A 13,400-nucleotide genomic window follows, 5' to 3' on the forward strand; every position below is an offset into this window, starting at 1 on the left:
CTGGAGAACATTCTGTGCTGATGCATGGATTCAATTTAATATCTTGGAATCATGATGAATAAGTTACCTACCTTCAGCAATGCTCTTTCTGGTCGAGACTACCTAGCCGCAGATTCCTCATCTCTTGAATATTTCCCAGGTGTTAGACTGGATATGGAAACTCTTCAATAGTACCTCTGCACACTGGAAGGTGGCACCACACTGATGCTGTTCCACTCCGGAAGTGATGTGCGGGGCCTATACAGGTGCCTCTCCTGCATGCGGACATCAGTTGCTTTCAAGACTGTCCGCAACCCCAAACGTGGAGCCCAAACGCAAACTGGTATACCACTGCACATTCCTAGAATTGGACTTATTAATGGGTAGAGTCTAATCACAGAACAGGGAGTGTTAGGGAAATGGGGCGTATTATATGGTGAGGTTTTGAGACATCACTGTGTAATATATTTCCAAACCTTTTAAGGACAAGTCAGGCTTTGTTTATCGAACCTTAGCTCAGACCGGAGTAGCTGTGGCTTAGAACAGCCAGATGTCAACAAAGGAACAAATAAAGAGCATTCCAACAGCACCAAAATATTTGAGGAAAGCTTACTAAAGAAATTCGACACCAACTTATAAAATCAAACAATTTTTTATGAATTTATAGACACACAAATGAAAAAGATCGACCAGAGGGTTCCGCAAATATACATTTTAAAGAAACAAAAAATCAAGACTTACCTCAACTGCAAACAAGCAATAGCAAATTCAATGAACATTACACTTAGAAATTGTTTCAACAAAAAGTCAAAGGCGAATGTGGTTACTTAAGATTACTTTGGACAAACAACTCTGGCGGCGAGCCAGTCAGTAGGACAACCAAGGTCTAAAGGAACAGTTACCTTCACACACAATAATGGTTTAGTCACTAGTTGTCGTTAATTTCTATAGGCCTAGAAACATACAGGAGCCCTTCCAGGATTACTGTAGAACACACTGGGTGAATTTGATTAATGATGATGATTCTGAATAAATATACATGTTGAGATTGTGTACGTTTTCCTTTGATTGTTGACTTGACTGGTGTAGTATCGGTCTATACATACGCAGCCAGGATAGTTGAAAGTAATATGACCTTCCGATGGATGACGGTTTGCCTTTAGTTACTGGGCCAGCCCTTTCGACGGATATATAGGAATCTACTAACGTGATACATTGTAATAGAGCCCCACATGATGACCATGGCCCTATTTATGTATGTTTCTTGCTGACACCATTTTTAAAAATACTGAAACCTAAGCAGAAAGCCAGTTTCCAACAAACTGAGTCTCCAACTATATTCCACTACTTCGGCAACACACCACTACTCAAAGGCAAAGACAAACACAAGGTTACTTGCAACAATTAACTCATACAAAACACAAGGCTATAGTATAATACAGCATCCAACACTTGGATATGTAACCATGTTACCACCCTGTTTACAGACAAATCATTTTAATGAAAGTATAATTTACAGCACAAAAGACGCACAAGGCTAAGCCAAGTCTACCCTTTACCAACATCTTTAGTTTTAACTGACCTAGTAGCCAGAGTATGTGTCATGCACTTTCAAAGTTCAAAAAAGCAAATGATCTGTTAAGTTAGTAGCAAACATTACCTATTACAAATACTTTCTTACAGTCAATTATCTCAGATAATCATAATCCCTATTCCTGACAACAGTTGGACCTTTCCATGCAAAACCATTTGTCAAGATACAAATAGGCTATTTGTGTGGGGTACACAGCTGCCCATAGTACATCAGACTACATTTCTTTGCATACAAACACAACAACCAATGACTTATTAGACTAAGTCACAAAGTAAATATTGCCTTCTATATTTGCCTCTTATAGTTATACTAACTGCAAAAATTGCCTAAATGAAAGATAATCTACTTACCACTCCAATGTGACACAGCAAGACAGAACTTTGAGGATTGATATCAAGTGCTTTTTGGAAATGCATTTCTGCTAGACTGAATTTTTCTTGTTTGTAGTAAATCATTCCCAACCCATACCTGCAAAACAATAGCAAGTTATTGGCCCAAAAGCAACGTTTCAAGGTGACTGTGTAGACACAGTAAGAACACATTATCAAATTGCAGCATGTTCTCCCATTACGTAGCAGTACAGGCAGCTGAATGGTTGTGAGTTTAGAAGTTATATTGTCAACACAAAATTGGGATTATAAGCTTAAAGAAGATATGTGAACGACGAGTGGGTTTATGGACACTTGTTTCCCCTGCTTTGAAATCAAATCTGTATTACCCTTATTTACATCTAAACAGTAGAATCAGAGTAATAGCTTTTGATCAATAGTGAGAAAAGGAACGGATGATGGGACTATGATATTTAACATGAATGATATATGCCTAGTACCATTTGACAATCATGAAACAATGGCTCACTCAGGTGAACCGTTGAAGTTTTTATAAATGTGTCTACAGCCACATATGAGAAAACACTTTTTTTAAATTCACAGGATGGTATTGGGTCATCTACACATCAAAACACATTTAAAAAGTTCTCCACAGATAGTGAGTAGTGATAAAAATGAATAATAGTGCACTAGTGTGTTTAATAAACAACAAAATTCTGCTGCCTAGGTATTAATTCAATTTCTAAAAAGGATTCAAAATTAAGAGTACAATTTGCAGACACTACAATGCATGTCAGTCAACAGGTGAGTATGTCTATGTTTTGACAACTACAAATATTTACGCAGGGTCTTCATCAGGACAAATTTGGAAGCAACCTAAAGTTAGAGCAGTCTCCAATTAAGTCTTCAGCTCTGCTTGATCAGTGTGCTTTTAATTTTATCTGTGTTAAAAGAAAAAAGAAAAGCAGAGGTGGAATGGGAGGCCATTTCAGGTCTTGGTGGCAAGGTAGGAGAAGGTGTGTGGAAGCGAGTCGTGTGGGTGAGGCACAGGGAGGGAGAGCATAGCTGTCTGCCAGGTTGGTGGAAGATCAGTCTTTGAATGAGGTAGGCTGCTCCTTTGTTGTGCAGGGCCTTATAGACATAGGCCAGCAGTGTGAACTGGCATCTTTTTAGGTCTCGCCAGAGCCAGCGCTTTAGCACTGCTCTGGCGAGAGTTTTAGTAAGCGGGATTTGGAAGTGCAGACTAGTGGCTTTTCAGGCCTCCAACTACAATGCATGTGCGCCGGGCACGCGCACCATTTGTCAGCCTGCGTGATCACTTTTGCGGCCGCTTTGATATTCAGTGAGCCGCGCGGCCACTGAGAACATCAAAGCGGCCGCGAAAGTGCACACCATTTGTCAGCCTGCGTGTCTCTCTCCGCCTACCCCCTCCCTTATCCCACTTCCTGCTTGTTTTATTAGCAGTCCATAAATTTGTTTTGTGAATGTTCCTGTGCCAGTATTTTTCCTCTCATTGTACACTATTTGTCCTTTAGCTATTCTCCCAACGCACGCATTTCAAGTGTGCTTTTTTCGGCAGCATTTTGTATTTGGATTTTTAGATACCTTTTTACCTTATCTTTTGAGCATGCCCCTGCACGTATTTCAAGCATGCTTTTGGGCAACATTTATGTTTGGATTTTTAGATGGCTTGTGTACCCGGTCTTCTGATTGATGCACAGAACAGTTCACAAATCTCAGTGCCAGCGGTTTGATTCCAGACCCTGCAATTATGTGCTTTTGTAGAAGCCATGTCCTTTTGTGATACCAAATGCAGTAAATTTGTATGCCCTGTTAAGTTAGCATGGCAAACACTGTGCACTAGCATTATTTTTCTATACATAATAGCTTCAGTAACACAAGGCTTGCTCTATAAACAAGATATGTGGCAAGAGAAGATGCTCGCTTTAGCACGTACACTCGCCTATCACATTGCACAATATGCCTTTGGTCATTTCTATTATGTAGCAACTATTGTCTGGAAAAGTACCAGACCTGTATCTTGCATTACAGTGGAAAGTCCCAGAAACCAACCTAGGTCACTCAAGCTTGCATCAACACTTTCTTTCGGACCTTAAATGGTATATCGCCTTCCAGGGCCTTGTTAATTGGTCAAACTAACTATGCTTAATTTGTGCAACGTATGATATGATGCTACTTCCTCTGTGGTTTTGACCTATAAAAACTGTCAGGCACGTCACCTCTTTGGGCACTCAGTGACTTTGCTGGTGCCTCCGTGCTGCACGTTATTCTGTTATAGGTTTTACTAATAAACGCTGTAATCTTACCCTTGACAGAGACTTGTTGTGTGGATCCATTTCTTGGTTGTATTTCAGATTCAACACTTTAACTTTATGCATTTTTCCTATGTATGTGTACATGTGTCGACTGGAGGCAGCATGTGAAGTGGAAAAAATGACCTCCCCTTTTTAAAATGCGATATAGTAAAAAGTTGTATCTTCCTGATTAGTGAAGGGGCGGATGTTCGCAACCATTCATCTGAATATACTGTATCTCGTCTGAACGGGTCATATGTAATAAACATACACTGGGCATGTGCACAGAAGTAGTGTCTATGTGAGTTTACTCATATGTCATCTATTACCCCACACTAAGCATGCGCAAGTGAGCAGTATCCTTTGAATGTGCATGATCAGAGGGTTACAGTAATAACCTTGTTGATGCATCACACACCATCTTTTTTCACGAGTGTGTTTTTGAGTTCAGTAGTTGCAGGGGTATTCATCGGTACAGTCCCATTCCTCCTGCAGCTTCTTTATTACGAATACTTTTAAAGAGGGCCTGTGAGCTTGCTTAGGATAGTCACAGGCAGGGGGAGTGTGTCACCATGAATAATAAAGTACGGTCCCTGACCCAGACACATCAAACTCGACTGGGGCTGGAAAGGTGAGTTGAAGTGAAAGCTGCAGCTTGAGCGGCTCGCCTCCTGCCCTCTCCTCGCACGGGCTTTACAAGCTCTCAGTGATGCTTATCACAAACCCAGCTTGTTTTAAGTGCACTCTACCAGCCCTCCTCCAGTGCCCACATGCTGCTTTAAAACTACCATCCACTTGTTGTTGGTGTGTCCTCACACTGCGTCCGCCCCCTTTGTCTGTTGTCGCTCTTTTCTGTTCAACAACCCTTCCCTCCCTCACTGTCCATTCTGCTTCCTCCCTCCTCCTCCTCCGTGACCCTGGATGGCACCTAATACAATTTCATTGAGCTCAGGGAGAAATGTTTAATTATTTTCAGCAGGCCTCCGCAGAGATTAATCGTGCGTGCTTCTCTTTCAGTTAAGTTCAGAAGCGTATTACATTTTCTGGAGAATATTTGAAATAAACAACTGATATGAAATGTTTTGAGTGTCCCACCCCGAACATTACAAACGCACCCATTTAACAATGAAAAGGACAGGCTTTACAGTGCAGAAACAAGCGCGTCAATGTGGCATTCGTATGGAAAATTTACACACTGGGGGGGCTTATTTACAAGCCCTTTGCGCCACTTTTGCGTCATTTTCCCATGTTAAAAATTACGCAAAAGTGGCGCAAGGGGCTTGTAAATAACTTAGTCTAAAAGCTGGACAGCAGTGGTCTCCATTAAAGATGCTAGCTACATTGGTATTTCTCCCCCATGCCAAAACTCTCTGGCAGTGTGATATGTTCTTTCAAAAAGTGACGTACTAGAATTTGTTGGTGCAGTTTAAAATCAAAGATGCAACTAACATGTGAAATGTCTGCTGGAATGCTTGATGCACAGATTGTGCTGGTTTTCCCTGGCTCTCGCTCTTTGAAAATGAGCTTTATATATTGCAGCACTCTATTTCTCAGAATGTGATTTTTCTATCACACAAGTTACCTACCTTGAAGTCTTTGCAAAATTTAAACTCATGAGCTGAACATTCACAGATGTCAGCAGAGAGCGTTTAACTTGTGGACTCCTTCTGACGTTATTTGTTAAACACCACTCTTTCCTATTTCACTATAAACAAGCATTGGCATAGCCAATAGGTCTCGCCTTTGGAACCTTATAAGTATTTAGTTATGCAGTACAATATCCTAGGTGAAACAACATCAACTGTTGCATGTCTAAACACTTATAAGGTCCCAAAGGCGAGACCTATTGGCTATGCCAATGCTTGTTTGGACAGGGAGCCAGTGTAAGCTCTGAGGTGGGGGGTGATGTAGGCTCTTCTCAGGAGGTAGAGGATGAAACTGGCTGCCGCATTTTGGATGGTTTGCAGTCTGCTCAGTAGTTGTAGGAGGCGATACCCACGTAGAGGGAGTTTGGGTTACAGTGCATCTTGTGTTGATGGGGAGCTATCTGAATATTTTCCAGAGCATGCAGAGGGTGAGGAAGCAGGCTGAGGAGACTTATCTGCGCCTTCATGGCTTCCTATGGTATAACTGTTATCTCATACGCTGACACTCCGCTTGTCATCACGCCAACTCATAACAGTGAGCAAACGGCGTCCTCTTTACAGGCGTGCCTGTCTGATGTCTCCATTCGGATGGACCTCAACTGTCTAGAACTGAATACTGAGAAAACCAAATTCCTGGTATTGGGCAAACACCTGAACACGTGGTCTAATGCATGGTAGCCAGACAACTTGGACCCAAGGTGAAGTATCTGGGCACCAGGTTTTATGAAAAGCTTTCGTTTGATGCCCAGATCAAGGGATCAATTTCAGGAAAGTGTATAAGGATTTTGAAATCCCTAAACAAATCCTTCACCTTCTTTCTGAGGTTGGCCAAAAGACTGTGGTCCAGGTAAAGCTTACTTCCAGATTAGATTACTGTAATATTTAGTATTTAGGTGTCGCACAATCGCATCTGAATAGGCTCCAACATGTGCAGAATGCAGTAGTCTGGATACTGCTCGCGACCTCAAGGAAACTTCACTGTTTGCCAGTTAATCAGGGAATGGCACATAAAGCTCTCTGCTACTGTTACAAACACTTTCTGGCCAATGCCCCACCTACCGACGAGATCACTGAGATAGGCTGTGGCGAAACAGGCCTCCGTCCGCAGGGTTTGGAAAGCCAGACTAGGTGGCAGCACCTTCAGACACTTGGGTCTTAAAGTCTGGAACTCTTTACCTGTGGAACGTCTGCTGGCTCCCTGTGACTTGATTTTCAGAAAAAAACTGAAAACATGGTTGTTGTGCTTCTGCTAGGTTCTTCCAGTATACTTAAATTACAGTACTCAGCTTCCTAGCAATAGGACACTTCATTTGAAGTAATCACGTGCTTTACAAATGACAAACAAGTTACTTGCCTCCGGTAACGTATTATCTGGTAGAGACAGTGTCTAGCCGCAGATTCCTTAACTTTTTAATTCTCACCAGGCATCGGACCGGATCTGGAAAACTTTCAGCACTCCCTCTGTGTGCTGGAGGGACGGCACCTTATGACTCCATGATTAGGTCGACTCCAGTTGTGACGTCAGTACAGTCTTAAGTCTCCTCTCGCACGCGGACGTTAGTTGCTTCTGATATACCTTCTGCACTAAAACACAGAGCAACTATGAAAACTGGCTATGGAAATTGTCTCAAAAAATGATCAATGTATCCCCATATATAAAAAAGGAATAAATCAGAAGCCAAGGATTACCGGCCAATCTCCCTATTAGACTCATCAGTAAAGGTGATGAGCAGGGTTTTACTAGCAAGACTGGAAGAGTGGGTTGCGGATAATGGGATTTTATCACAAGCTCAATATGGTTTTAGAAAGGGGCTGGGTATGTTAGAACAGTGTATTAACTTACAGCTTTTAATTGGAAAATACACGTGCTAAACAAGGGGGCCTCTTTTTATGCTTTGCGGATCTTAGCAGCACCTTCGATTTTGTGGACCATGTGACACTCTGGCCAGTTCTACTTAACCTTAGTGCCCCAGAACCTATTATATACTTTCTTGCAAGGCCATACAAGAAATTAACGACTAGACTCCGGTATGGCCAACAAGGCGAATGCACTCCTAATTTTAAGGTTAAACGTGGCATCTGCCAAGGCTACGTCTGAGCACCATTGCTTTTTACTTTATTTATTAACAAAGTAGACGCAGTTCTTAAGTCGATACAGGTGGATGCCTCCCCAAGCTGAGGGCCAGGATGTACCGGTTCTGCTTTATGCAGATGAAGCTGTGCTTTTATCAAAAACTCCGGTAGGCATACAGCGTCTAATAGATGGATTCGCAGAATTTATCAAAGAGAAAAAGTTGTAGATAAATAAGGCCAAAACATATATAATGTTTGTGGTATAAAACCCAGGAAAATGAAATCTTTCTTTATAGATGGAGAAAGAGTGGAATCTGTTGTCAATTTTTGTTACCTGGGACTAACCTTCTCTGGGGACGGCAAATGGTCACGCAAATTGTCTAGTGTGCATGGGGTCTTTAGGTTTTCCTCTAAACTAGGGAACCGCCGTATCAAAGACATGACATATCTATAAAGCTAGATGCGCCTCTATTGCGCTATAAGGCGAGCGGTATGGGGTTATCATTCCAGTCAAGAACTGCAAATAGAGGAAAACTCTTTTTAAAAAAAAAGCTTCTGTACCTGCCTGCATCAGCATCCATTGAGCTAATCCATAGCGAAGTGAGGCTCGACTATCTGTCAGATTTGATCGCTTTGAGACCCCTATTCCTCTGGAGATCAATTTGGAGGAGACAATATTTACTCAATCAATTATCAAGGACTGCCTGCGATTGGAGAATTGTTTTAAGATCCCATGGCTAAAACACATAGTAAATGTTAATAGAGATTTATTTAAGCTCACAATCTTGGATAATTTAATTGATGTGAAAGGCATGTCCAGGAGATAAAGAACACTTTTTGTACCATAAGGAGGAGTGCAGGATGAGAATCGTGGGGAAACAAACCACTTAGCTTTACCATTCGCATGAGGACTTCAATGGTTTTCAAAGCTATCATTAGTTACAAGACCCTCTCACCGCTTTGTATTAACAATGAGATTAGGCCTTGTTCAATATCTAGTCGCATTCCCCGAAACGAAACAGCGACCAGTCACCACATGCCCTTGTGATGAGCATATTAAGCAGAGCACCATGCACTTTCTACTTTTATGCAATCTGTATTTGAACTATAGAATTTTCTATCTAAAACCATTGTTCAGGAAATAGAATGTTATATCCACCAACGCTGCAATGAGTCTATTGTTTACATTGAGAGAGCCTGAGATTTGTTTTTTTGCGGCGACATTTATTTTACAATCAATTAATGCGAGAAAAAGTATGTGTTTTTAATATACTTATTAATTGAGACTGTATTTAATCGATTATATATGTATATTTGCTGCTTTTATGAATTTGTAATTGGATTTTATTGTTTGTGTATGTGTATTTGCTTTTAAGGTTGCTACACAATCCGAATAAAGCTTACTGAACTAATCAATGTATCTTTAAAACAGAATTAGATAATGGAAAAACATGGTATGATAATACCCAAACAAGGCCCATAAGGAAAGGCCCAATGTTGTGACGAAGTAAATGGAAATGAAAGGTAAGGCAATACCAAGTCAAGATTTAAGACCAATGGTCCTTAGAATTACACATTTACAGTGATCACTGGTAAACCAGAACTGAAAAGAGCATAACCCTTACTTTACATATCGTTCGCAGAGTGGGTAGGGTGGGCAGGGCATTACGGAATCTGCGGCTAGACTGTGTCTCGACCAGATAATAAGTTACGGAAGACAAGTAACTTGTTCATCTGATAGAGGCATTTAGCAGCAGATTCCTTAACTTTTGAATTAAATACCATAGCTACACCCACCCAGAGGAGAGTAGGCAAACTAATCTTACCAAAGCTCTCAAAGAGAACCAACTAGTCTAAATTGACCACAGACCTCTCAAAGAGAACCATCTGGTCTAAATTGTCCACAGACCAGACCTACGTAGGAATTAAACTAAGGAAAAAAAATAGCAGGGCTTCCCATATGAACCATGACAATGATCACAGACAATGTAAATGAGAAACAACCCCACAAGCACAGATAAACCAAAGCCTCAAGGGGAACAGGATAAGAACCTATCAGAAGACATCTGACAACAGACAGACATCATCATTCAACCCCCAAAGGGTAAGCGAGACGTTGGATTAAAAGGGCCAAAGGCAAAGCGAATGTCATTTAACCCGCATTCTCTATATCAGTAAAGAACTCTGTCCTGGTAATTCCCCCCAAAAAAGGCTTCAAAACCCCATTCCCATTAAAACCAAGATGAATCAGCCCATGCATTGCAAGGTCGGGAAGATCAATCCAATATTCAAGGTAGATAAATGTCATAGTCCATCTCTAAAACAATGGTGTTTTTTTTTTTGACAAAATGACCAACCGAAGGTCCACACAATGCACAGTGCCCGTAAATAAAGACAGAAATTTAACAGATATGAATCTGCCATAAATATTTTATTAAGTGTAATACCTTTTTTCTTACATATCGCAGAACTAAATCTAAGCATGTGTAAACACATATGCAACACACATGTAAACTCTGTAGACACACATGGATAGACAGAACTGAAAAACAAGTCCCAAAGTACCATATAATATCAAGAGTTATCGCAACATCAATGAAACACTTTGGGTGAGAATTATCTTAACAGGCTGGTACTACCACATGAAATATAGCCCTTGCCAGCAGCAAGCACTTACGCCCACACTTGCCCTAGAAGGTCAAGATGAACAAAATAAACCAAGCCCCTGGAAAATACACAAAAAGGGAAACAAGTTGGAATAATTGTCCAGAAGGCATATCAGCCAAAATCCAATCTGACTATAAAGCATGCAAGTACATATATATATAGATCTATAAGAACACACAAATCACCAGACCATACCTTCACACTACGATCCCTTTAAAAGTCTGTAAGGTAAAGAAAATAGCAAATGCTTAATAGAGAAAGGTCCCCAAGGAGACAGAGAACATCCAACCTCCAGACAGGAAAAGTTATGACTATCAATAGTACCAATGCCAAAGAGTATGGAAATATCGAGGATGTTCTTAAAGTGAATAAGAATCAAAAAGTGAACCTTCTCTTTTGACAAAACAAAAATCTTTTCAACCATAAAAAAACATGGTTGTAAACCGCCCCAAGGTAAATATTCAGACACTACATCTCAGATAACCTTAGCAGCAGATCTCACGGGACAACCATTTTCAAAAATTGAACATAAGAATAATTATCACCTCCAAATATGGAGGAAACCAAGACTCAGGTTTTCAGAAGAATACAAACCAGACACCTTGAATTGTTAAACATAATGTCTTGCACAAAAAGGAGCACACTTGGGGAGGTCCTGGCCCCGCCGGATACATTGGATACCCAACTGGACACTGAAATATGAACTTTTGGGAATACTGTATAGAATCATTGCTCTTCTGCATAAGAAAAATGCTTCTTACCCAGTATGCATCTGTTCTTGGCATGTAGAGCTGTAGATTCACATGCTTTGCATAGCCCGCCATCTAGTGCTGGGTCCGCATGTCTGCACTTTGTTTTTGTTCAAAGAAGTCTTTTCCAGTCATGAGGTAGGCGATTCCTCCTTTCGGTTACAGTGTGCATGGGCATCGGCTCCATTGTTAGATTGTTTGCTGGATAGGGTGATAATGGAGATAGTAAGAGTAGTAAGAGATGTCCATGCATATATGTATCTAAGTAAGATATTACTGCAACAGGTATAGTTATTCGGGGAGGCAGGTGGGCACATGTGAAACTACAGCTCTAGATGCCAAGATTATATGCATACTGAGTAAGTAGCATTTTCCGTTCGAGGCATGTGAGTTGTAGATCACATGCTTTCCATATACTATACAGCAGTTATCTCACAAAGCGGTGGCTAACCTGAAGCTGTTGCAGTCGTCTGAAATAGTGTGCGTAAAACTGCGCACCCCACACTAGTTTGCTGTCTTGCTAACACATCCACACAATAGTGTTTTGTGAATGTGTGAGGTGTGGATCATGTTGCAACTTTGCAGATGTCATCTATGGGTATATTCCGTAAGAATGCCATAGAAGCCCCTAGTTTGCGAGTGGAATGCACTCTAGGGGGAACTGCCAGTGTTCTTTTTGCCTTTGCATAGCATGTCTGAATGCACTCTACTATGCACCTTGCAATGCCTCATTTTGATATAGGGTTGCCTTTATGTGGTGGCGCAAAAGCGACAAACAGTTGTTTTGTCTTTCGGATAGGTTTTGTCCTTTCCACATAGTAAAGTAGTGCTCTTTTCACATCTAAAGTGTGCAAAGCACGTTCTGCCACAGAAACTGGTTGAGGGAAGTACACAGGCAACTCAACAGATTGGTTGATATGAAAGCCAGAAATTAACTTTGGTAGAAATTTAGGGCTGGTCCTAAGGTGGAAGTCTTGGAGGAATGATTTTTTTAAGTCCCTCCATAAATGCTTTAATGACAGGCACTTTAAAGAGACAGATGTAGTCTGTTCTGTAGGTATGCAGCTATTGCGGAAAGATGTAAGAGCATGGAAGAGTACGCTAAATTGGAATGCTACAGGTGTAATAAATAGCAAATGATGTTTAGAACTGAAGCATCCAGCGGATAGATTTGATTGGTATTGCAGTATATTACAAATCTTTTCCACTTTGCTGCATAGCATGCTCTTGTGGTAGGATGTCTAGCCTCTGATGAAGAAGATGCAGTCTGGCGGGAGATTAAGGTAGCCAAACTCTAAGATTTCAGCTGCCAGATCGCAAGAATGATGCGACTGGGATCTGGGTGTCTTATCTCTCCAAGGCTCTGAGTGAGAAGATTAGGAGTGAGAGGTAGTTTTTGGTGAGGAACTACTGAGAGGTTCAACAGTGTTGTGAACCAGGGTTGCCAGGCCCATGTGGGGTCAACTAGGATTAGTGTCAGGGACGCCTATCAGCTTTTGAACCACTAATGGTAATGACTGGGAGAGGCGGAAAAGCAAAGGCAAATATCCCTGACCAATTCATCCATAGTGCATTGCATTTGGACAATGGGTGTGGATGCCTGGATGCGAAGCTTGGGCATTTTGCGTTTAGGTTTGTGGCTAACAGATCTATGTCCGGAAAGCCCCACATTTGGAAGAATGGGAGAACCCGAGGGTGGATTTCCCATTCGTGAATCTGTTGTCTTTGACGATTGAGCAGATCTGCACTCTGATTTACTCCTGGGAGGTGTTCTGCAAGGGGATACATTTTGTGACGTATAGCCTATTTCCAGATGGTCTGTGCTAGTAGTGACAGCTGGAGTGTCCCCCCCCCCCCCGCCTTGTTTTCGTATGTAGTGCATTGCTGTCATGTCTGTACGGATCAGGACAGCTTTGCCTACTAGATGTACCTGAAACTCTGAGTGCCAGAAAAATCACTAGCAGATCTAGATGATTTATGTGAAGCTGACTTTACTGCAGGCTCCATATGCCCTGAATTGTACGTGTCTGGAGATGAGCTCCCCAACC

General features: G+C 41.4%; 1 protein-coding gene across 6 annotated transcripts in view; it reads right to left on the reverse strand.

Moving 5' to 3' along the window:
- CDC27 (cell division cycle 27) overlaps positions 1-13,400 on the reverse strand; it is a 1,680,535-nt gene that overhangs the window by 494,944 nt on the left and 1,172,191 nt on the right. For all 6 annotated transcript variants that reach the window (XM_085650282.1, XM_085650285.1, XM_085650283.1 and 3 more), the window contains one exon: positions 1,924-2,041. In XM_085650282.1, coding sequence (XP_085506408.1) covers positions 1,924-2,041 — 118 coding nt within the window. The remainder of the gene's footprint in view (positions 1-1,923; positions 2,042-13,400) is intronic.

Source organism: Triturus cristatus, chromosome 1_1 (assembly GCF_964204655.1).
Source record: "Triturus cristatus chromosome 1_1, aTriCri1.1, whole genome shotgun sequence".
NCBI classification, from domain to species: Eukaryota; Metazoa; Chordata; class Amphibia; order Caudata; family Salamandridae; genus Triturus; species Triturus cristatus.